At 33.9% G+C, this 25,788-nt stretch overlaps 1 protein-coding gene across 6 annotated transcripts in view; it reads left to right on the top strand.

Moving 5' to 3' along the window:
• The window catches only part of LRRC49 (leucine rich repeat containing 49), a 185,121-nt gene that overhangs the window by 17,649 nt on the left and 141,684 nt on the right, over window positions 1-25,788 (top strand). For all 6 annotated transcript variants that reach the window (XM_031955289.1, XM_031955291.1, XM_031955290.1 and 3 more), the window contains one exon: window positions 6,509-6,575. In XM_031955289.1, the coding sequence (XP_031811149.1) occupies window positions 6,509-6,575 (67 nt within the window). The remainder of the gene's footprint in view (window positions 1-6,508; window positions 6,576-25,788) is intronic.

The raw sequence follows: 25,788 nt of genomic DNA, 5'->3' as shown, positions 1-25,788 counted from the left end.
ACAGATGAGGAAACAGTACTAGAAAATTTCATGGATATTTTCCAAAGTAATTGCTGGATGATTTGGTATATCAAGTCCATCATTTTTCAGATGATGAGTATATTTGTTAACAAGATGAAATAAGTATTCTGAGAATAAAGGCAGAGAGAACGTTTTCAAAAAGGGTAAAGGGAAAAAACATTGTTAAAAGGAACAAAAGGGAAATGAAAAGATTTGAAATAGAAGATTATAAGAAATTAATATGCCAGTCCTACAATCTTATGGATGTAGAGCTTTGGATAATTATGAGAATACATCATTACTCTGTTTCTCTGAGCACTCAGTGGCAGTGGTATTTTCCCCATCTTCTGGCCCCAAGATGGATCTATTTGAGTTTGACTTGGCAAGTTGGGAGATGCAATCCTAAGCTGTCAGAATTGGAAGAGATCATCTATTCCAGCTTCCCTGCTTTTATAAATGAAAATATTTGGCCTGAAAGGGACAAAACAAATCATCCCACCAGATCTCTTAGTTGTTAGGTGTAGAGCCAATCTCATTGCTCTTATAATTATCCTCCTAGCTGGAATGGAAGACTACAGGGGAAATCTGGTGCAGTACAGAGAAAATGCGATTTGGCTCTAGAGCACCTGGATTCATATCCTGGCTTTGGGTAACAGTCTCTATAGCCTCAAACAAGTCCCTTAGCTTTTTCTGGTCCTCAGTTTCCTCATATAGGGTTCAAGGGAAGAATTCAAGATGACTCCAAAGTTATAAGCATCAGCAAAAAGGTTAATATAAAGAGAAGTAAGAATGGGGTGAAGATTTATAGGGAAGATGAGTTTAAGATGTGTTGAAAATTGAGTATCTAACAGAACATCCAGGTGCATAGTACTGGGGATGGACACAGATTTAGAGTAGATATATAGATTTGTGAGTCTTTATCAAGATGAAGCCATGAGAATGGAGAATCTGCCAAGGAGAGAATGCTAGCCAAGAACTCAGGCTCTTTAGCACAAAACTCTGGGAAACACCACAGATCTAAGTAGGAGATGAGGAACTAGAAAGAAGATAAGTGGCAGTCAGACAGATAAGAGAAGGGAGAGAATTCTGTCATGAAACTCGAAATAAGAGGAAAAGAGGAAACCGATCTTTAGTATCAGATGCCATAGAAGGTGAGGTCAGGAAAAATTCCATTCAGTTTTAAGATAAGGAGGTTATTAGTAGTCTTGGAGAGAGCTGCTTCAGTAGGGTGGTGGCATTGGAACTCATATTGCAAAGGACTGAGGAGTGACTAGGTAATGAATTAAATAGAGATTTAGACAACTTCTCGAAGTTTGACAGTGAAGGAAAGAATTAAAGCATTTCAAGCTAACAGGGATGATCGAGAGCCACCTTTTTTTATAAGTGAAGAAACCAAAGCCCAGAGACATAAAATGACTTGCTTGAGATCACGTGTAACAAGTAATAATGTCATAGGACTTCTGTACTCTTACTCAGAAATCAGTGTGGCAGGGTCAGAAGAAAGAGAAAACCTAAATATGTTTTTAGGCTGAGGAGAAGCACTTAGTTAAGAGAAAAATTGAAGCTGTATAAGAGAGGAGATTGATAGGGTAAGTATTGATGGGACAAAGAAAATATGGTTTAGTCTTTCAAGGGATTCAAAGAGTGGAGGAGGGAAGTTGAATATTTGTTTTGGATAAACTTGGTCTTAGCATAGCCTAAGCTCTGGAGCTATCCTCCAACCAACCTCCCCTCACATTGGTAGGCTGAGTTTTGAAAGCACAGCTGCTTCATCTCCCTTCAGGGTCTAGGGGTAACTCCAAGAGATTTGCAGGTTAGTTTTTTAAAGCTATAACTCATAAGTGTTCATTAATATGCCTCTTTCTTTTTCTGTAAGTTAATAAGTTGAGCTTAAATTTTAGAAATAGGATTTTACTATTGTGGTGTAGTTGGTATGAAACATTTTCCCCAAATTCTATGACATATTCTCCTACCAGTATCTATACAGAGTTCATAGGAAAGTAGGCTCAAGCTTAGTGTACATCTGTCATAAGTTGTGGAAAGCTGTTGGTTTTTATTGGTCAAGGGTGTTTACCATCCGGAAGTTTCCTGAATCATTGAAATCACATGTGAAATTCTTATTGCTCTTTGAATTTAGTTGCAAATGTAAATGAGGTGACAATATATAGAGCTGATCTAGGATTCAGGAAGATCTGAGTTCAAGTTCTGCCTCTGATATCTTGGTTGTATGAACCAGAGAAAATCACTTAACTTTTCAGTGCCCCTGGCAACTTTCTAAGACTATATTTTGTTGGACATCTGCTAATCAGCAGTAGTGAAGAGAATTTTCTCTTTGGGACTTTTTCACTTCAATGAAATCAGTTATATATATATATTTTTAAAAAGGAGATTCTTAAGAAAGGGATTGTCATGAAAAGAGGGGCTTTAGAAAAATTAATGTGGACTAAAAGGATTAGAACTGGTCTTTAAGAAGACTAATTAGAAGATGATTGTAGTAATACAGGCATAAAATAATGAGATTGTGGTAGTGGGAATAGAAATGAAAAGAATGGTCAATTTCTGTTTGACGGTGACTTATTGGATACTAAAAGTGAAGGAGAGAAAAAGGATGATTCCAGAGTTTTGAGACTGAAAGAATAGTGATAACATAATAGAAACTGGGAAATTTGCAAGAAAAGCTAGTTTGGGGGATGAATCGGATAATGGCTTGGTTTTTAGATAGGTTCTCTTTCAAGTGACTGCGTCAAGTAGAAATACCATGTATAAGTTAGAAATAAAGGACTGGAGCTTTGAATGAGAAATTATAATCAAAAATGCATATATTAGGATGAAATTATAGTTGAAATTGTGAGAGGGAATTGTTTTTTCAAGTGAGTAATTGTAGAAAGAAAACAACAGGGGACTAAAGCCTTGAAAGCACCCAATACAAAGGGTATAGATAGAGGAAGAAGGCCTAAGAAAGGAATTAAAATAAAATTTATTTGGAGTGTAGTAGGAGAATGAAGAGAGAGTTTAAAGGACTATTATGCTGTTGGTAGATAAAAGAAGGTTAGGTACTGAAAAGGGGCTTTTGAATTTGGTTAAAATGATACAGTTAGGATTTGGGACCATAGTGGGATGTCCACCCCTGGAAATCTTGTGAGATAGGAAGGACGTTGTAGATGCAATGAATATAAAGAAGAAATAGATTATATGACTAATGAGTTGTGGCTAGTTACCTGACCTGACTGATACCTAGCTTGACTATGATACCTGCTCTCTGTCATGCCTGTGCTCCTATACAATTGTCTGATCAAGTTTCCAACACATGTAAATTTATATTGGGGGAAAAATAAGTCTGGAATTTGAGCACAATCTAAAGCACAGTCTAAAACCTAGAAAGTCCACACGGGTAGGGAGATACAGGCAAGTTAACAAGAAAGGCAGCATCAGTTATGAATTCTTGTGCTAGAGTATAGAGTGCTTGCTCTCTCCTTTGTTCAAGTATTGTATGTGACCAGTCAGAGGCTTGTGCAAGTATATGTTTACAACCAAGGTGACTATAAAGCTTGTACAGTAGTTCAAGTAGTCCTGGTTATTTTAGAAGCTTAGAGATTTATCCTTCTGAGAATTTTTTTCAAAGATTGAGTTTCAGAGTATGGCTTTTGATATAATGGTAGTGTTAACCAGAGTGCAAAGGATTAGTTGATGAGAAAATGCAATGTAGTACAAATTTTTAAAGATGTTTGGCAGGAAAAGAAATGAGAGAAATGATGTTGTAGTTAGAAGGGATAGCAAAATCAAAACTTTTTTTTTTTTTTTTTGGCTAAGGTAATTGGGGTTAAATGATTTGCCCAGGGTCACACAACTAGGAAGTATAAAGTGTCTGAGACCAGACACTCTTGAACTCGGGTCCTTCTAACTTCAGGGCTGGTGCTCTATCCACTGTACCACCTAGCTGTTCCATCAAAACTATTTTAAAGTTAATTTTATTGATATTTTTTATTATTACATTATTTTAATTTCCTATTATACTCCATCTCTCCTGCAACAGTTATCCTCTATAGTAAAACCTAAAAAAGAAAGGGGAGAAAAAAGGTGCTTCAGCAAAACTAGTCAATATAATTTAATTCTAATAGCATAAGCAGTATTCTAGATCTATAGTTCTCTAGTTCTACAAAGAAGACAAGTTGTACCTTTTTTGGCTAGGTCAAGCTCGGTCATTATGATGACAGAGTTCAGTTTTAATTTTATTGTTGTTTTCATTTACTTTGTAGTTGTATATATAATTTTCCTGGTTGTACTTACTTCATTATGCATTAGTTCATATACGTTTTCACACATCTCTATTATTATTCCTATTAATTAAAATATCATTTTTGAGTTGGAAATTGAAGCTGTTTGAAAGTAACACAGCATAGAAATTTAAGATGCTTGAGAAAGATTTTAATTATTTTGGCAATTCACAAATCTCAGTCTCCAGTTCTGATTGTCCTCCAAACTCTCATTTTTACCTGCCTAATAAATATTTTGTATCTTAAAGTTAAATGTCTAAAATTGAACTCATTTTTGACCCTTTCAGTTCATTTCAGTAAATATTTATTTTCTCTGAATTTATCTTTCTTCCACAACTTTCTCCCTTTCTTCCGTTACCTATTTTTTATTGTTTTCTCTACTAGATAGAATGTTCTTCAGGTTATAAAGTCCTAAGGACTTTTTCAATTTTGCCATTTTGTAAGTTTATGAGAACAAAAATTGTTGACATGTAGGAAAACCAAAATATAAGGGTGCTTACCTTTTTTTTGTGAGTTAGTCTCACTCGCTTTAGATAAACCATATTCTAGAGTAGGATTCTAATTATTTCAAGTTCAGGTTCAAGGCAACACATTATTCCTGTATGTCTATGGTAGCTGCTGCCTCAAAGAATGGACCAAGTGTTCCTCAATAGCTCTTGTAACTGAGGTGGTGGTAGTGCTCTGTGATCCTCAGTGTCCTATCTTTCATTCAGTTTCAGTTGCTGTCATCACTTGGGAGAGAGAAAAAAAATGATTCAATGGTTCAACATTTAATATATACATCTTCAATCAATTGATTCAGGTGTGGTGGATTTATGGTCTGAAACAGCCACTTTAATTAAACTTATTTCCTTCTGCTGCAATTGAAATTGTGGAAGTGAGAAGTATATTGTTTGTATTAAAGTGCAGAGAGAGCTTGGTCATGGCAAAACTTCTACGAAACTGGAGATGGAGGGAAGAGGCAAAAAAAACAAAAACAAAAAAAGTTTCCGGAGGAAGAGGCATTTGTCTGGATTGTATTGGTGATTTAATCTTTCTGGAAGAAATTTAGAGAAGAGTTGGAATTGAGAGATGGGTTAAATGTGAGCTAGATGGGTATAAAGATTGAGACTTGGGCCAGGAATTCTGGGTTTGGGGAAGGAGGGATAGGGAAGTGATAAATTGGTAGATGAAAGAATGACTATTATATCTCATTTTACTCATTATGTAGTAAAAATTCAGTTTTTTTCACAAACTGGCAGACCAGATCTTACTGCTATATATATAAAGGTAATATTACATGTTTTAGTAGATCTAAAGTAAGAAGAATCTCTTTAATTAGACTGATTCCATGACTAATTAGGGTAGGACTTCCAAATTCCATTTAGGCTTTTCTTGGTCCTTAAGTTAACTGTAGAGTATCATGAGATAAAGACAGATATGTAAGATACTACAGTATTTAATATTTGATAGAGTATGACAAAGAATATTAGTTCTTAGTATAACAAAGTTATTTCATTTCTTTTGAATGTGATTTTGGAAGTTTTACTGTATTTTAAAATATAATTTTTATGATTTACTAATATAATTTTCCACAGAAATTTATAATAACTTTGAAATTATAATGTATATCAATGGGAAAATATGAATTGATTTGGGAAAAATGTATTCAGCATAAAAATTAATTCAAAATCCAAGATTATGACTTGTTTTAAATGAGGTATATCTATATCATATATATTTTTCATTATAAAACAGCCTAATATTCTGCTTTATGACTTGCAAAGCTACTTCTTGTAGCTACTCTGTGAAACAAGAACTTTAGGTATTATTCCAATTTTATAGATAGGGAAACTAAGAGTCAATGATTTACCTATGGTCACATAATAATGTATAAGGTCATATTTGAACATTGATCTTCTTGACCGCAAGCATACTCTCAAATACAACAGTTAGAAGTGATCAGATCAAGTGATCAGTGTTTTATCTTTAATAACTAATGTGAATAATAATTGGTAAGATTGAGGGATTAAACTAGATGATATCAAAGGTGCCTTCTAAGTCTTGACATTTTATGCTAAGATGAAAACTTTTTTGAATAATTGAATAAATATGGAAAATAAAATTTTACTCTGACATGTAAGTCAAAACAAGATGGAAAATAGAGATTTCTAAAGTTTTTTTCTGGGGATAAAGTTTATAAATTGCTTTTTTATCAATGAAAAGCAACTTTTGTCAAAACTTAAATGTTTCAGGATTAAGAAAATTTCAAATCTGGATAATCTGAAAAGTCTGGATGTATTGGACCTTCATGGAAATCAGGTATACCCATTTCTATTTCTTTGGAAACAGAGTCAAAGAAAAGTATTTTTAAAGTATGTTTTCTCTTAGTTTTGTTTTTGTTTTGTTTTTTAAAGAAGAACATATATATATATATATTTTCATATATATATGTTTCTAAGAACACTTTAACTGATTTATCTGAAATTTAGACATTCAAGAAGCAAATGTACATACTCTCATAGAAACTCTTCACTGAAACAATGGCAAATTACTTTATTAAATAGCTCAAAATCCTGACTATGATTTTTGTTTATTTCTTGGTGTACCTATTTATGCCCAATTGTATATTTATTCTTATTTTACCTCTGTTGTGTGGGAGGTTAGGGAAACAATGTATGAAATTTGACATGTATTTGTGGATCAGCAGTAATATAACTACATTATTTTCCCCTGTTATATTTTTCCCTGTTTTTATAGCAAATGTCTTAGGTAATATGTATGTGCTTGACTGATTTCCTCTGCTATTTATTTTGTAACCAAGTCTTGTTAATTTTTTCTTCTTCATCATTGTTAAAGTTTATATAATGCTATAAAGTTTGCAAAGCATTTTATACATTCATTATTTTATTTGAACCTCATGACATCCCTTCAATTAGATACTGCAAGTTTTATATTTCTCATTTTAAATGAGGAAACTGAGAATTACAATGTTAAGCATCTTAATATTACACAACTTTTAAGTATAAGAATCAAGATTTGATTCCAACTAGGTCTTCCTGGTTTCAGCTTAAGCACTCTGACCATATGTCTGTGATGCTTCTCAAATTTATAATGCCTACTTTCTTTTCATTTCTGTTCTTAGCACCTGGATTTAGACTCTGATCATCAAATGTAAAAATTGTTGAAATATTTTCTGACACTAAAAATATTCACACTTTTAAAAAGCAGAATTAAAAACTGCCAACTCCCTCTCTTAAGCACCTGTCTTCCCTTGTATACTGTGATTTGGGTAGCTGATTATTTTGCCTACTTCTAGGGTTGGCTCTGATGGTATTTATTATTCCTTAATTTTTTAAATGTGTTTTGCTGTTGTCTTTCACTCCTTTTAAGATCTCTTTGTGTTCCTACCTAGTCTAACTTCTGTCAGTATATGCCATTCTGTTTTGCACATTGCTGCCAGTCTAGCCCTTCTGAAGTACCTGTTTTTATCATGTTACATGCATGATAAAGAACTTAATTTTGGTGCTTGATGCTTTTCTAGGATCTTAGTTTAATATCTTTAGCTCCTACTACCCCCCTCCATAAACTCTGCTTCAGTCAATCTTTGTTCACTTACCTGAAATACCTGACAAGAACTCCTATCTCCATGGATTTGTTCCCTCTATTTCCTGTGCCCATTTTCCCGCTCAAATGAAAGAATCACAAAGTTTAAGACTGGAAGGGACCTTAGATCATGACCTTAGATCATCTGGTCCAGCCTTCTAAATTGACAATAAGGAAATTGAGTCACAGAGAGCAGAAGTGATTTGTCTAAGGTCACGTAGGTTGTAGTAGCAGTAGAGTAAGAACAAAAACCTAGGCTATCCATAGACTTCAGATCCAGGGCTGTGTCATGTCTCTGCATCATCCTTCAAGACCCAGATTACATTTTATCTTTATGAACTCTTTGTGGCTTCTGCAAATCTTTTTCTTTTCAGAACTTTTATATTTGTTATCTTTATGCTGTCATTTGGCATGTGATAGATCAATAATTTTGAATTGCTGTGACGTATCTTTTCTCTCTTCAACTATGTCATCAGTCTCTTGTGAAGGAGTTGTAGTATTTCTAGCACAAGAACATTGCAGACACTCAATAAATAGTTTTGATTGCTTGAGATTTATTCCTTTTGAGTTAAACAATTATTAACTAAAATATATCTATATCTATATCTATGTGTTAGAGATAACACATTAAACCAATTGTTTACCTCCCAGGACTATTGTAAAGATCAGATAAAAGAATACCCCTGTATTGGAAAAGTGTGTTTTCTTTGTGCTCCAGTCTATTGGAGGGTTTGAACCTTTACAATAAGGTGTGATTGATCACCTCCTCCCACCCCTCAAAAAGCTATGTACCTCAGAGAATAGAGCATTTAGAAAAGCAACATTAAACCTGTCTGTTACCATCCCCTCCATAATTTTGTGTCCTTGATTGCTTCTCAACTATTTCCTAGTCAATCTCAGCTTCTGGACTAAACTCTCTATTGCTTTTCATTGCTACTAATGATCTCTCCTATACTCTAGGAATGTCACATTATTTCCCTTAGTTTGTCCTATGTGTAAAATGGGTTAGGATTATACTAGTACATTGTTCTTGTGGTTTCATAATAAAAGTAAGGATTTTCTAGGGAATTTTTACTTAATTTCCATCAACAGTGACAGAGAGGTGTTTGTGTAAATTTGAATATTTTGGCCTGGTTTTGAATATGACTTCATTTTTCAAATCACTTTCATATCTTTTATTTCATAAAATTCTTTTAATGACTATAGCATTTAGCTCCTAATTTCTATTATTGTCTGAACTATTTCTTGAAACTTACTAGCAAATTTTTATTCCTTTTATGTAAAGAACAAAGGGGAAAATCACAATCCAAAAATGAAACCAAGCTATGTTATCTGAAAATTATTTATAGGTAATTAAAGCTTTTATGAAAATACTTCTTTTGCATAAAGAAGAACCTCTTATCGGAGAGGGATAGGCAATACTGTGCAGTCTAATTTGACTTTGTACCTTTATTCTAACAAGATAGCTTTAAATAACTCAGCTTTTGCTTTTTTTTTTTTTTTTTTTTTTTTTTTTTAACTGAGGCAATTGAGGTTAAGTAACTTGCCGAGGATCACACAACTAGGATATATTAAATGTCTGAGGCTGGATTTAAACTCAACTCCTCCTGACTTCAAGGCCGCCATTCTATCCACTGCACCACTTAGCTGCCCCAATAATTCAGCTTTGTAAACATCCGTTAGTTTATTAGCTCACATATTTTTCATTTATTTATTAAAAATTTTAACTTACTAAGATTATACAACTTAGACACATTTTCTTGTAATAAATAGGTTCATATTAGAAACAAATAAGGGGAGATAAGATTAAAAGAGATATATGTCTGAGCCATTTTCACTAATTTCAGTAAAAAGGAAGTTGGCTTAATATATGACCGACAAACTTCTCAATTTTACTTTTTCTCCTTCATTACCAGAAAAAAGCTGATGAGTGGAAAATAAAACAAGCATGAAACAACTCCCAAGATAAAATTGTAAGCTATGAATGATACAGACATAGTTTAGCATCCTACTGGAATATTCATCAGCTTATTTTTATAATATTTTTTCAAACCATCATCCTCCCTTAGAAGATTAGATGTAATACCTGTCTACATTTTAGTTTTTTATACAAGGTATTCACAATTTTTAGTAGTGTTATGTATTTAAACTTTTGATGAATTCAGAAATTAAGAGGTCTTATTTTTTTCATAAGTATTATTAATCCACATTCAAATTGATAGAAAGTAATTATAGTAACAGCATTTTGATTATGAAGAACAAAATTTGTACATGTACTCAAGTGTGTTTCTTTGTCGTGGAAACATTGAATTGAAATCTTATCTCAGAAGTCTTATCACTGTCTTTGAAGCCAACTTTAATCCTTGGAAAACTGAAGTACTGGTAGTTTAATTAACTTAAGCACTAATTTTGTTTAGCCCTAACAACATGCTCACAGCCCAGTGGAGTCCCATTGGGGAAACTTTATTCTCTATATACTAAGCTTTCCTATCCTGGAATAGTGGGAGCTGCCTTAGGTTAAGACAGTATATATAGAATTCAACAACAGAAATGAATTACTGAATTGCTATTAACTACTTTCTTTTAGTCAATGCATGAAGAACTTAAGGCTATAGGATCATAGAAACATAGATTTAGCACCAGTAGATACTTTAGAGGTCTGAGTCCAATCCTTTTATTTATTTCTTAACTTTTTTTTTTCCAATTCATAAGTGTTGATTTTTCTCTCCCATTTCCCTCTCTTTAACTGGCGAAACAAAACAGAACAAAACACAAAACAAGTCTTATAACAAATATACATCATTAAATAAAACAAATTCCTGCATTGGCCATGTCTTATTCTGCATTTTGAGTTCTTCATCTCTCTTTCAGGACGTGGTCAGCATGCTTTATCACTGATTCTCTGGAATGTAGATTAGTTTTTGCTCCGTTCATAGAGATGAGGAAACTGAGATACAGAGGAATTAAATGACTTGTCCAGAGTTACATAACAAGTAGATGTCTAAGACAAAATTTGAACTTAGGTCTATCAGACATGAAGTCCTATGTACTATCCAGTGAATTAGGTGAGGTTAACTGGTCAAATAGATGTGTGGAATCAAGAAATAATTGAGATTTCCAGTTTGTATCATTTAAGAAGAAATAACTGGAGCCCGCAGTAAATGTATTTTTAAAAGAAATACATCATTACATATTAGTAACATAAGATAGTGAATTCTGTAACATCTTCTGTATTTAAACTTATTCTTTGAGATAATTCAGAAAGCAATAAGCAATAAATGACCTAAAGTAATTTTTAGGAGGAGAAAAATTACCTTAGTATTCAACTTACATAATACGTGTAAGTATCCATTCTTAAGCTAATTTCTACCAAGTATAAACCTGTTAAAACTTAAAAGAAAATCAGCCTATTTACAATCTTGAACCAGATAAGTTGTTTTTGATTTTGGCCATTTCTATTTGTTCACTCCAGTCTCTTTCTCATGAATATATTTATCCATATTCTTTTGAAATTTAATCACCAGTATTGATCAATATATAGTAATTATTGTATTTTACTATCTGATTTCATCTTTGCTTCTAGAACTAAACTGTATTGAGGAATAGTAATATAAGTAGCTACTTTCTGTCTGAAACAAGACAATATATAGTACTTCTTTAAGGTTGGAATAATAGAAGCTTATTTTATATATATATATTTTTGGTAGTCCTCAACTTTGAGCACCCCAGACAAATGCTTCACTTGGCCATCCGTTTTAACTATTACTCTTTTATCGCCATTATTGAACCAGTTCCAAATTCATCTAACATTATTAAAATCTAGCTTATATCTCTCCATCTTATCTGTAATAATTAATAATTATTAGTATTATAATTATTAATTATAATTAATATAACATAATATTAACAATAATTAATAATTAAACAATTATATTAATTAAATTAATTATTAAATATTATTAAAATTATTAGTAGAAATAGAAATCAAATTATTTGAGTATGCTGAAAATATTATTTACCTAGATTTTTAGCAAAGCTCCTGATAAAGCATTTCATGCCATTTGGAAAATATGTAGAGATGAGGACTACTGTTATTACAATTAAATAAACTGTAAAGTCAAATGGCTAAATTCCAAGAATAATCATTTAATGTTAGTTTGTCAGGAAGTCTTTCAGGGAGTGGACCCAGATTCTGTGCATGGGTTTTCCTTATTTTTTTCCTTTACAAGATCACATAGCTAATATGTATGTTACAGTAAAAATAAGTTAAACTGAGGCACAGATTTTTGAACATCATTAATTTATTAATAAAGTGAGAATTTATCAATACATGGGACTTTAGCTTCCTCAGAAAAACTAAGAGGGAAACAGCTTTCTTAAATAATTTTTGGGAGTTCAGAACCAAGAACAGAATTTTGTAAGTAAGGAACAAGTTATGATTGGCTTAACATCATGAATAACTAAATCATTATGGATTAGCTACAGAGATGAGGCATGGGGAGCAATATGATTGGTTGAAAATTGGGAATGAAGGGCTAGCAATAACTCTCCCCACCCCACCCCCACCCTGTGACTAAGAAATATTCCTTGTTTAAAACAACATGCAAGATTAGAGATGGTGGACTACTTTTTGACTCTTAGCAAACCAGAGTATAGCTTAGTGGTGTAAAGATACTAGACCAGACTCCCTGGTGTCTACGCATATCCCTTAAGGATAAGATTTCCTTGAGGCAAAAATAGACTAGTGATTATCAGAGCAACTGGATTTCTAAATGTGCATTGCAGACCAGCTAAATTCTGAACTAAATTCAGAGTCAAAGAACCATAATTTAGGAAGTAACAAGACAATATTCATTAACTGAAAATAGAATCAATTTTTAAAATTGATCATAGAATCAATCTGATCACTTCACAAGTCAGAAATAGGACCTGGAGAGTTTAATTTTATCAGTGAATTGGATAAAGGCACAACACAGCATGCTCATCAAATCTTTAGACAGCATTAAATTGTGAGAGATGATTGCCACCTTGGATGTTGGTCAAGATCTAAAAAGATCTTGCCAGGCTAAAGTGTCATACTAGACCTAATAAAATAAAATGGAGATAAATGTCAAGTCTTAACTGTTGTAAATAAAATTAATTTTACCAATATAGGATGGAGAGAGCATGGTTAGATATCAATTTGTCTGAAAAACCTGGGGTTCTTAATGGACTACAATCTCAATTTGGGTCAGCAGTATGATATGGCAACCAAAAAAAGCCTAATTCAATCTTGGATTACATTAGGAAAGGCTTAACTTTTAGAATAAGGAGGAGAAGAATCCCTCTGTACTGTGCTCTGTTCTCATCTCATAGTATAATCTTTACTCTAATTTAAGGACTTTGATAATCTAGAAATCATCCAGAGGAGGGAAACCAGAATGATGAAGGGCTTTGAGACTGTGTCATATGAGGATGGATCAAAGAAACTATATATTTAGTCCAGAGAAGAGAATATTCAAGTGGAACATGTTAGTTGTTTTCAGACATTTGAAGAGCAGTCATATGGAAGGGGGATTTGACTTATTGGAAGCCATCAATTACTACTCAGTTCAAGTAAACAAGTATCAACTGGGTATCTGTTATAAACTATTAATATATTAGGTGTGAGGGATTTAAAGATAAAAAAGGAGATCCAGAAGATTACATTCTACTGGGGTAATAAAAACCTGTACACAGATGTATAAATACAAGATAATTGATGAGAAAAAGACCACTTATAATTAGGTGGATGAGGAAAGACTATTAATTTCAAACACATTCTTTGTGACTATCATTCAGCACCTTCTCCTGATTTGTAGTTCACTCCGTCTCTCTATTACCTGGTCCAGATTCTTGTTGCCATCATTTATAGGCCATTTCCACTCCTTAAGAAGTTCAATATAAAGATCACAAGTCTCTTAATCCCAAGCAGTGTCTGTCCTTCACTTTGGGAATTTCAATATATACTGGTGGTCTCCTTGAATACCCTGATTTTCCAGTTTATCAGTTTCTGATCTCTTCTGAATTATAATTTCACTTGACTTCATCCACTCATGGAGATGGATCTTATCCCTTGCCATAATCATGAAGCAATAAATCTACTCAATTTATTACTGTGCCCCTATTGAAATTATTGAATTTAAAATGTCTTTTGCCTTTTTATTATAGATTCTATTCTTAGAGAATTGGATTATATTTATCTGCTCAGGATCCTTAAATATTCCTACCAGATGCTAAGGTTGTAGTAGCCAAGATGTCCCTCATCTCTGTATGCTTCTATTAGGTTAAACCAACAAATGGAGGAGAAATGCAGGCTTGCCAACCATGGTCTCCTTTTGTTTTCTATAATTCTGTCTTGTAGACCTGAACAGCTGAGAAACTGACATATCATGGACTACATCAAATCATTGTTTCTTCTTAGGTTTATCTTCTCTGGACTCAGAAAAGTCTGGGTTTAGGAGCCTCCACACTCCTTGAACTCTTTGTGTATTGTCCTGGTGCTTGTCTCTTCGTCTTTTATACCTATTCTCTTTTAGGATACAGACCATGCATGTTATCAGCTGCTATAGCTTTAACTTGTTGGTCCAACTTCTCCCTGAAACATGTCAGAGATTGTTTCCTTGATTAAGATCTGTTTTTGTGTTCTCTTCTTTGTTTTTCTTTTTTTTTGTTGTTGAATTTTATTTGTTCTGTATTAAAGACACTGTATGTATGTTTATGATTGGTTTAGCTTCCCCCCCCCATTTCCTGTTGGTAATAATATTGAGGTAATGTGATATAATGGAAAAAAAGATTGGCTTTGGTTTCAGAGGACCAGTGTTTAAATCCTAATTTAGTACTTATTCCTCATATAAACTTGGGCAAGTTACTTGATCCTTTTAATTTTTTCATCAGTAAGATGAGAATATTTGATCAGATAGCTTCAAAAAGCCCTTCCAGATCCAAAGCTAGGATGCCGTGATTTTGAATTCAATTCAAAAAGGCTACTATGCACATGGCAAACTTGGTCCATTCCTTAAGAGGTTGCTTATACTTTACTATTCATGGGATACATAATTTATAAAAATGAGAAAATGCCAAATAATTTCAGGAGAGGGAAAGTATTATCCAGAGAGATTAGGAAATATTTTCTGTAGGAGTTAGCACTTCATCTTAGCCTTGGAGGAAACTAAGGCTTCTGAAAAGCATAGGTGAGAAGGGAGTATATTCCTGGCATTCTGGAAAGCCTGTATAAAAATAGTGGAACAGGGTATAGAATGTCAAATTTGAGGAACAGAAATTAGGTTACTTTTATCTGTTAAATGAATAAAGAGGATTATTAGAAAGAAGTCTAGGAAGGTAGTCTGGATCTAAATCCTGAAGGGTTTTAAATTTAAAGCAAAGGAGTTCTTATTCTGAGGTCAAAAAGGAGCTATTGAAAATTTTTGATCAAGTGACATAATCTAACCTGAGCCTACGCATATTCTATTAACAAATCTATGAGATCAGATTGGAGAAGGGAAAGATGGGAAGAACTGAACTAACATGGAGTTCACATAAGCAGACAGAAGGGGACACAGAGGAGGTATTCTTTAGAGGGTAGATATGACAACACGGCAACTGATGGGATGGGGAATGTAGAAGAATTAAGATTGGAGTAGGGTGCTAAGACTGTAAACTTTGAAGCTTTGAAGAATGGCCGTGCCCTTAAAAAAGGAATGGGTTTATGGGCAAAAATACATTTTCTTTTGTATGTGTTGTTTGAAATGCCATTGGGACATTCAGGTAGAGAATCTTTTGATATAGCAAAACCACTAATATGAACCCTAAAAAGATTAAAAAAGGAAAAAAAGGACATGTATAAAATATTTATAGCAGCTTTTTTGTAGTGGTGAAGAATTGGGAAACCAAGTTTGTGTCCTTCAATTGGGGAATAGATGAGCAAATTATGGCACATAAATAAAGTGTAATTCTATTGTGCCATAAAAAATGGCTAAGGGATTGTTTTAGAAAAATTAGGGAAGCCTCATTTGAGCTGATACAGAATGAAGTATGAAGTAAGCAGAGTAAGAAGAATTATTTATAAATATATGTATAATTATAAATTTATAAATTCTTTATTTAAATACTTTATACAACAACATAAAGACAAAAAACTTGGAAAGATTTAAGAATTCTGCAGTGATTAACCAACTATATTTCCAGAGGATTGAAGATAAATTTGTTGTCTCTTGACAGGTGTTATATATTTATATTTATATAAGAGGCCTAATGAGGCATACATTTTTAGATATGACAAGTATAGGGATTTTTTATATTTGATTATGTATGTTTATTATAAGAATTTTGCTTGCCTGTTCCATGGAATGATAGGGGGCTTAGAAGAGAGGAAAAAATGCTAATTAAATGAAAAAAAATCAGAAAAATTAACATTAAAAAACTCGATATAAGCCCTATCTTTTAATGAAGACATTTCTGATACTTACTCCAGTTATTACTGCTCCCTTTTCCCAAAACTTCATTATATTCATTTTGTATTTTTGCTATAAATATTTATGCATGTACATGTCTCTCTTGCTAGAATGTAGGCTCCTTGAGATGTACATTTCACTCATGTCTTTGTATCCACAGTATTTATCACAGTGCCTGGTATTTAATAAGACCTTAAGAAGTATTTATTGCATTCTCCAGTTGATAAATAATCAAAAAATATGATCAATGGGCTATAAAATCATGTATATTCCTTGACCTAATAATAGCACTTACAAGGCATGAATCCCAAAAGAGGTTAAAAATGCAAAGAGAACCTAAATATACAAAAATAATTATAGCAGCTCTTAGGGCAAAGATTGGAAATAGAGAGGATGCCCATCTATTGGATAATAACTGAAAAAATTGTGGTATATGATTATAATGGAATCTTATTGTTCTATAAAAAATGATGAACAGAATGCTCTCTGAAAAACCTGGAAAGTCTTCCATGAACTCAAGCAAAATGAAATGTACTGTGTACAAAGTAATAGCAATATTCTGGGATGATCAGCTGTGAATGACTTTGCTATTCTCAACAATATAATGATCCAAGACTATTCGGAAAGACTTATGATGAAAAATGCTATCCATACTCAGAGAAAGAACTGATTATGTCTGAATATAGATTGAAGCATACTTGTTTTAAACTTTATTTTTCTTGAGTAATTTTTTTTTGGAGGGAGAGATCTATGTTTTCTTTTGCAACATGACTTTAATGGGGGAAAAGTGTTTTATTGACTGAATGATATATTATAGACCTTCTCTACTTGTTGGGTGTGTGCATTTTCCTTTCAACTTTTTGGTATGAATAGAATAGTCTATGAATATTTTTGTATAGTGAGATTTTATTTTTTCTTTTTCTTTTTATAAACATCTAATAGTGGCACAGCAAGGTCAGAAATTTTTGCCACTTTTTGAATATTGCCATGTTATTCTTCATAATATTTGTATCAGTTTGTACTTCTAGTTTCAAGCTATTAAAATATGTTTCCATGTTACTTACTAACAAGATTCTCAAGACTATTCTAAGATCTATTCTAGGGAGCAGCTAAGTGGCGCAGTGGATAGAGCACCAGCCCTGAAGTCAGGAGGACCTAAGTTCAAATTTGGCCTCAAACACTTACCACTTCCTAGCTGTGTGACCATGGGCAAGTCACTTAACCCCAGGTGCCTCAGGGGAAAAAGATCTATTCTAAGAACTGAAATAAAAATTCTTGATATTTTAAAAATAATAGCTCTTTATTTCCAAAATATATGCAAAGATAGTTTTCAGCATTCACCCTTGCAAAACCTTGTTCCAAAATTTTCTTCCTCTCCCCCCACCCTTTCCCATAGACAGCAAGTAATCCAATATATATTAAACATGTGCAATTTTTCTATGCATATTTCCACAATTATCATGCTGCACAAGAAATATCAGATCAAAAAGGAAAAAAAAAATTGAGAAGGAAAACAAAAAGTAAGCAAACAACAAAAAAGATAAAAATACTATGTTGTGATCCACATTCAGTCTTTATAGTTCTCTCTCTGCATGCATATGGTTCTCTCCATTGGAAGTCTATTGCATTTGGCCTGAATTACCTCATTGTTGAAAAGAGCCACATCTGTCAGAACTCATCATTGCTTAATTTTCTTTTGTTGTGTACAATAATTTCTTGGTTCTATTCACTTTACTTACCTTCAGTTCATATAAATCCCTCTAGGCCTTTCTGAATTGATAACATTTTCTTGATAAAAGATACTACTTATAAAGATTTTACAAAAATTGGACTATTATTATTAAATTAACTAAATTTTCGTTTTGGTTTCATGGTTAAATTGCATAATGAAATATCTTTGGTGAGCAAAAGGGTTATTCTAGTGGGTTATTGTGCATATAAATAAAATAAATAGATATTGCCTTGTCATGCTCCCTTTCCAATCTTAAACCAATTAGTTGTTTTGTGTTTGGTTCTAATTGTTGCTGCTTAGGCTACATATAGGTTCCTCAGGATACAAGTAAGATGATCTGATACTTCTATCACTTTGAGGTCTTGCCATATTTTGTTGTGATCTACCTATTCAAAGGCTGTAGTGTAGTTGAAGAAGCAGAAATAGATGTTCTTCTGGAACTCTTTTGCTTTCTCCATAATCCAGCAAATGCTGGCAGTTTGGTTTTAGTTCCCCTGCCTCTTCAAAAACTGGACTATTCTGGTAATTCTTGGTTCACATATTGCTGAAATCTATGAAATCTATCTTGTTGAATCTTACATACAATCTTTTTGGCATGTGAAATGAGTGACATTGTCTATCACTATGAATGTTCTTAGGCACTGCCCTTCTTTAGAATTGGGATATAAACTGATCTTTTCTAATCCATTGGCCATAATTGTGTTTTCCAAATTTGCTGACATATTGAATGTAGCACTTTAATAGCATCATCTTTTATGACTTTAAATAGCTCAGCTGGAATTCTGACACTTCCTCCATCCTTAATGCTTCCTAAGACCCAGTTGATTTCCTTCTCCAGGATGTCTGGCTCTAGATCAGTAATCCCAACAGTTTGGTTCTTGGATTATCAGTGATATTAAGGCCTTATATAGATTTTTGCCACCTCTTAAATTTTTTTTGCTTTTGTAAATTCCTATCTTGTATCATGTCCATTTTTGCATGGAACTTTCCTTTGACACATCTAATTTTCTTAAGAGATCTTTTACCTTTCTTATTCTATTGTTTTCTTCTTCTTCTTCTTTCTTCTTCTTCTTCTTCTTCTTCTTCTCTTTTTTTTTGCATTGCTCTTTTAAGAAAACCTTGTCTCCAGTTTATCCCCATTACATATGATTCTTACTGATGGTTTTAAATATATGCTCTTGACTATTTTAAGGAAAAGTCCATTTATTCCTATATTCTCAAGTGTTTTTATCAGAAATGGATGTTGGATTTTATCAAATGCTTTTTCTGCATCTGTTGAGATGATCATACGGTTTTTGTTCATTTGGTTATTGATATAGTCAATTATGCTAATAGTTTTGCTAATATTGAACCAGTCCTGCATTCCTGGTATAAATCCTACTTGGTCATAGTGTATTATTCTGGGGATGATTTTCTGTAATCTTTTTGCTAATGTTTTATTTAAGATTTTAGCATCAATATTCATTAGGGATATTGGTCTATAATTTTCTTTCTCTGTTTTCAACCCACCTGGTTTAGGTATCAGTACCGTGTCTGTGTCATAAAAGGAATTTGGTAGGACTCCTTTCAATCCCTATTTTTTCAAATAGTTTATATAGTGTTGGAGTTAATTGTTCTTTAAATGTTGGGTAGAATTCACATGTAAATCCATCTGGTTCTGGGGATTTTTTCTTAGGGAGTTGATTAATGGCTTGTTCTATTTCTTTTTCTAAGATGGGACTGTTTAACCAATTTACTTCTTCCTCTGTTAATCTGGGCAAGCTATATTGTTGAAGGTATTCTTCCATTTCATTTAATTTATCGAATTTATTGACATAAAGTTGGGCAAAGTAATTCCTAATTATTGCTCTAATTTCCTCTTCATTAGTGGTGAGTTCTCCCTTTTCATTTTTAAGACTAACAATTTGACTTTCCTCTTTCCTTTTTAATCAGATTCACTAAGGGTTTATCTATTTTGTTGGTTTTTTCATAGAACCAACTCTTAGCTTTATCAATTATTCAATAGTTTTTTTTTTTACTTTCAATTTTATTAATCTCTCCTTTTATTTTTAGAATTTCAAGTTTAGTGTTTGACTAGGGTTTAATTTGTTTCTTTTCTAGCATTTTTAGTTGCAGGCCCAATTCATTGACCTTCTCTTTTCTCTATTTTATGCAAGTAGGCCTCTAGAGATATAAACTTTCCCCTTATTACCGCTTTGGCTGCATCCCACACATTTTGGTAGGCCGTCTCATTATTGTAATTTTCTTGGGTGAAGTTATTAATTATGGCTGTGATTTGCTGTTTCACCCAATCATTCTTTAGTATGAAATTATTTAGTTTCCAATTATTTTTTTGTTCTATTTTCCCCAGCTTTTTATTGAATGTAATTTTCATTGCATTGTGATCTGAAAAGGATGCATTTACTATTTCTGCCTTTCTGCATTTGAATTTGAGGTTTTTATGTTCTAATATATGGTCAATTTTTGTATAGGTTCCATGAACTGCTGAGAAGAAAGTGTACTCCTTTCTGTCTCCATTTAGTTTTCTCCAAAGATCTATCATACCTAACTTCTAGTATTCTACTTACCTCTTTGACTTCTTTCTTATTTATTTTGTGGTTTGATTTATCTAAATCTGAGAGTGCAAGGTTAAGATCTCCCACTATTATAGTTTTGCTGTCTATTGCTTCTTACAGCTCTCTTAATTTCTCTTTTAAGAATTTATGATGCTACACCCACTTGGTGCATATATGTTTAATATTGATACTGCTTCATTATCTATGCTACCCTTTAGCAAGATATATTGCCCTTCCTTATCTCTTTTAATTAGATCAATTTTTGCTTTTGCTTGATCTGAGATCAGGATGGCTACCCCTGATTTTTTGACTTCACCTGAAGCATAGTAAATTCTGGTCCAATCTTTTACCTTTACTCTGTATGTATCGCCCTGCTTCAAGTGTGTTTCCTGTAAACAACATATTTAGGATTCTGGCTTTTAATCTAGTCTGCTATCTACTTTATGGGGGAGTTTACCCCATTCACATTTATGGTTAAAATTACTAATTCTGTATTACTTGCCATCTTGTTAACACCTGCTTATGATTTTCTCCTTTAATTCCCCCTTACCCCCTCCCCAGTATTAAATTTGTGAGCATCGCTTGCTTCTCATAGCCCTCCCTTTTTAGGATCCCTCCCCCCACCTTAGAATTCCTCCTCTTTTCTTATCCCTTTTCCTAACAATTTCTGTATTCCCTTCTGCTTAGCTTACTCCTTCCCTTTTTACCTTTCCCCTCCCACTTTTCAGTGAGGTGGGAGAAGTTTCTCCATAAATCAAATATGTCTAATTTTTTTCTCTTTAAGCCAATTCTGATGAGAGTAAGATACATACTGTGTTCATCCCCTTCCCTTCTTTCTCTCAGATATAATAGGTTTCCTTTGCCTCTTTGTGAGATGGTAGTACCCCCACTTTTCCCTTTTTCTGGTACAATTTCCTTTCTACCTCTAGTTTCTAGAACAAAATTTACACGTGTTCTTTATGTATCTTTATAACAAAAATATAATTCCCAAGATTTTTTTTTTTACCTTTTTATGTTTCTCTTGAGTCCTATATTGGAGATCAAACTTTTTGTTTAATTCCGGTTTTTTTTTTCATCAGAAATAGATGAAATTCACCTATTCCATTGAATGTCTATCTTCTTCTCTGGAAAAATAATGCTCATTTTGGCTGGTAAGTTATTCATGGCTGCATACTGAGTTCCTTAGCCTTTCAAAATATCAGGTTCCAGGCCCTTTGATCCATTAATGTATCCTGCTAGATCCTGATAGATCCTGAGTAATCCTTATTGTGGCTCCTCTATATTTGAATTGTTTTTTTCTATCAGCTTGTAGTATTTTTTCCTTGGTCTGATAGTTCTGGAATTTAGCCACAATATTTCTTGGAGTTTTGATTTTAGGATCCTTTTCAGTAGGTGATTGATGAATTCTTTCAATGTCTAATTTACCCTCTGTTTCTATAACATCTGGGCAGTTCTTTTTGATAATTTCCTGGAAAATAGTGTCCAGGCTCTTTTTTTCATCATATTTTTCAGGAAGTCCAATAATTCTCAGATTATCTCTCCTAAATCTATTTTCCAGGTCTGTTGTTTTCTCAAGAAGGTATTTGACATTTTTTCCCATTGTTTCATTTTTTTGGTTTTACTTGACTGATTCTTGGTGTCTCCTCGAGTCATTCAATTCCATTTGTTGAATTCTGATTTTTAATGAATTATTTTCTTCACTCACTTTTTAATTTCTTTTTCTAATTGTCCAATTGAGTTTTTAAGTGAGTTGTTTTGTTCTATGGATTTTTTTTCCCATTTCACCAATTTTATTTTTAGAAAACTGTTTTCTTTTTCCAATTCACTAATTCTATTTTCCTCAGAATTGTTTACCTTTTCCAATTCACTAAATCCGTATTTGATTTCTTTATCCACTCTATCTTTAAATGAGTGGGATGACTTATCCAGACTCTTGCCAAACTTCATTTCCTTTTCCCATTTTTCTTCTAGCTCTCTTGTAAGAGCCTTTTTAATTTCTTCTATGAGAGTCTTGTGTGTTGAGAACCAGATCATATCCCCTTTTGGGGATTCATCTGGAGACAGTCTATTTTTAGTCTCCTCAGGGTTTAAAGTCTGCTTTCTATCCATATAGAAACTATCAGTAATTAGAGCATGCTTTAACTTTTTGCTCATTTTGTCAAAGAAGAATCAAAGAAAACAAACTAACAAAAAAACAAAAAATAAATGCAGTCTGCTTTTTTGTGGCGGGGCTGGATGGTATTACCAAGCTTCCTCTACAGACTGCAGGGGGCAGCAGTGAGGCACTAGCAGGACAGCAGTGGCTGGGCTGCATCTGCGCTCTGAGACTCTGAGCTGCTGAGAGCGAGCTGAGACACTCCGGGTGGGTGTGGCCAGGTCCCGAGACACCCTAGCTTCTCTGCTGATCTACTGGCTTGCTGCCAGGGCAAAGTAGCCACACTGTGGTAAAGTTCTCCCCGAAGAAATTGCTGAGATCACATCCCACCCCCTTCAGGGTCTGTTCAGTGTAAGCTGCCCTTCCATACTCTCACTGCCTGCCTGCCTGCAGTCTGCACCTGATCTAATTGTCCTCGCCCACGAGCAAAAACAGACCTTTTCTAGCGAATTTTGAGGATATCTTCTGTTGGTAATTATTTGTGGGTTTTTTCAGTCAAGCACTATCTGAGGTCTTGTCATGAAATAAAGTATTCTGAAAGCAAGAAGGAGCTTAGATAGATGTGTGTATCCTTTCTGCCATCTTGGCCAGAAGTCACGACAATCAATTCTGATGGACATGGCTCTCTTCAACAATGAGATGATTCAAACCAGTTCCAATTGTTCAGTGATGAAGAGAGCCATCTACACCCAGAGAGAGGACTGTGGGAATTGAGTGTGGTTCACAACATAGCATTTTCACTCTTTTTGTTGTTGCTTACTTGCATTTTATTTTGCATATGCCAAAAAAATACATTAGATTTAACATATATTTCTATCATGTGTAACATATATTGGACTACTTGCCATCTAGAGGAGAGCATGAGGGAAGGGGAGGGGGGGAAATTGAAACACAAGGTTTAAAAGGGTTAAAGTTGAAGAATTGTCCATGCCTTTATTTTGAAAAATAAAAAGCTTTAATAAAAAAAGAGTTTAAGGCTGAAAGTCTAGAAAAGAATGTCTAAAAGTTCACTTTCTGGACTGACATCTGAATTAGTCACCCATTCTCTTATATTTAAATAAAATTCACTGATACTCAAGATATTATGTTTAATCTTTCCATTTCTTTTTTGATCACATCTAACATTCTTTGGTTCATAGATGTTATGTTAGAAGTTTCTATGCAATATTGGTCTTTACAATTTGAATTTCCTTTTTATCATTACATACATTCATTCATAGCTAGATTCCTTTAGGCTTTGGTCCAGCTATTTCATTAGTCTTGGAGCTACTTATAGTTGTTCTCTGCTCTTCCCCAGTAGTATATTGGACACCTTCCAACCTGAAGTGCTTATTTTCTGAGAACATGTCTTTTATCATTTTAGTACTGTCCTGGATGATAGGTTGTGTTCAGAGAAGATTTAGTATTGCTGGTGTGAGAGCTGCTTTTCCCCTTTGGGGACCTGTGGCTCCAAGAAGCCATAACATGTGCAGTGACCACATCCCAGTTCACTATTTAGGCAGACAAGCTAAACCAGGTTGAGGGTAACCCAGCAGTCTCAGACCCTTTGATGTGTCAGTGGGGTGTCTATTCCAAGCATGTGAAAACTTCCCCTGATAGAATGGGCAGATTAAAACAATTAATTTCATTGGCTATGAAGTCAGTTTAAGCAGGTGCTGTGGAATGCTTAGAACTTGATTAGACTTTGAAGATACCAATGTCATACACTGCATCCTGAGCCCTCACCAAGTGTCTTGGCTCTGTCCTGCCAATAGACTGGGACAACTTTGGAAGAGAGAGTGAGGCAGATGACTTTGTGTTACTCTACCTCACTTAAATCCATTTTATGAATGAATCAAAAGATATCACTCACACCATGTCACCATTTTTTACCTATCTCAAAGTTCTGGGGCAATAGGCAATTGATGAAGCAACAGTTGCAGAAAAACTGGGAGCTGCACATAGGTGGCCCAGATTGTAGAATCATCTTCTCATTGGAAGCAGCAGTGGGATTTGGCAGCCCCCTGGTATCTGAGCAGCATTCTTGGGATAAAACTACTCACTTTCTGGTGTGAGGAAGGGGCTAGAAATGGTGCTCTAAAAACAGTCTACTTTACCCAACCCTGGCCTGTTTACCATTGGTGGGGAATCTCATTTTGTGGTTGAAACAAAAAAATAAGTACAAAAACTTTAGCCAACATAAGTCTACTCACCATCAGCATATGGAATGTGTACACACCAGACAACACAAAATCCAGTATTCTTGAAAGATGAATAGCTCTTGTTGCAAGAGAACTCAAAACCTGCGAAAAGCAGCTCTGAGACAAACAAGGCTGACAAAGGCCAGCTTACTAAAGTCAAAGCAGGATCCATGTTTTTCAGGGGTGGCTTCAGTGACGCTGGTATAAGTTCTGCAATCAGAACTAATCCACTAAACAAGCCCATATGCCTTCCAAAGGTAGGCTCATGGCAAGGTGATTGCTACTTGCAGGAAAATACCATACCACCATCATTAGTGTCTGTGCTCTCACCATGATAAACCTTAATGAGGTCAAAGAAAAATGTTATGAAGAACTGGAGACTTTCATCATCAATGTGCCAAAAGTGGACAAGCTTATATTTCTGGGTGATTTTAATGCTAGAGTTGGCAGGGAGGAATGGGGAGGGATGGAGTTGGAAACATCAACAGCAACTACTGAAGACTTGTGCATCTTATGAAGTCATCACAAACATTGTCTTCTTCTTATCTACATGCAAAACTCTATAGATACACCCTTGCAGCAAACATTGACATAAAGTAGACCATATCATTGTAAGGAGAAAAGACAGACAGGCTGTGAGAGTATTGAAGACAATGTGTGGTGCAGAGTGCTGTTCTGATTATAGATTTATCCTCTCTAAGCTAAATATTTATATTCAACAAAAGTGATGGCCTCAAGGCAAAATAACTACCATAGCACTTGGTGTCAACAAGTTAGAATGTTTTTTTTTCTGAGAGAAAACAATTCCTTCCTAACTTGGAGAGAAAATTGAGCCA

This window comes from Sarcophilus harrisii, chromosome 2 (genome assembly GCF_902635505.1).
Source record: "Sarcophilus harrisii chromosome 2, mSarHar1.11, whole genome shotgun sequence".
Lineage (NCBI taxonomy): Eukaryota > Metazoa > Chordata > Mammalia > Dasyuromorphia > Dasyuridae > Sarcophilus > Sarcophilus harrisii.
This window is presented reverse-complemented; position numbering and strand designations above follow the sequence as displayed.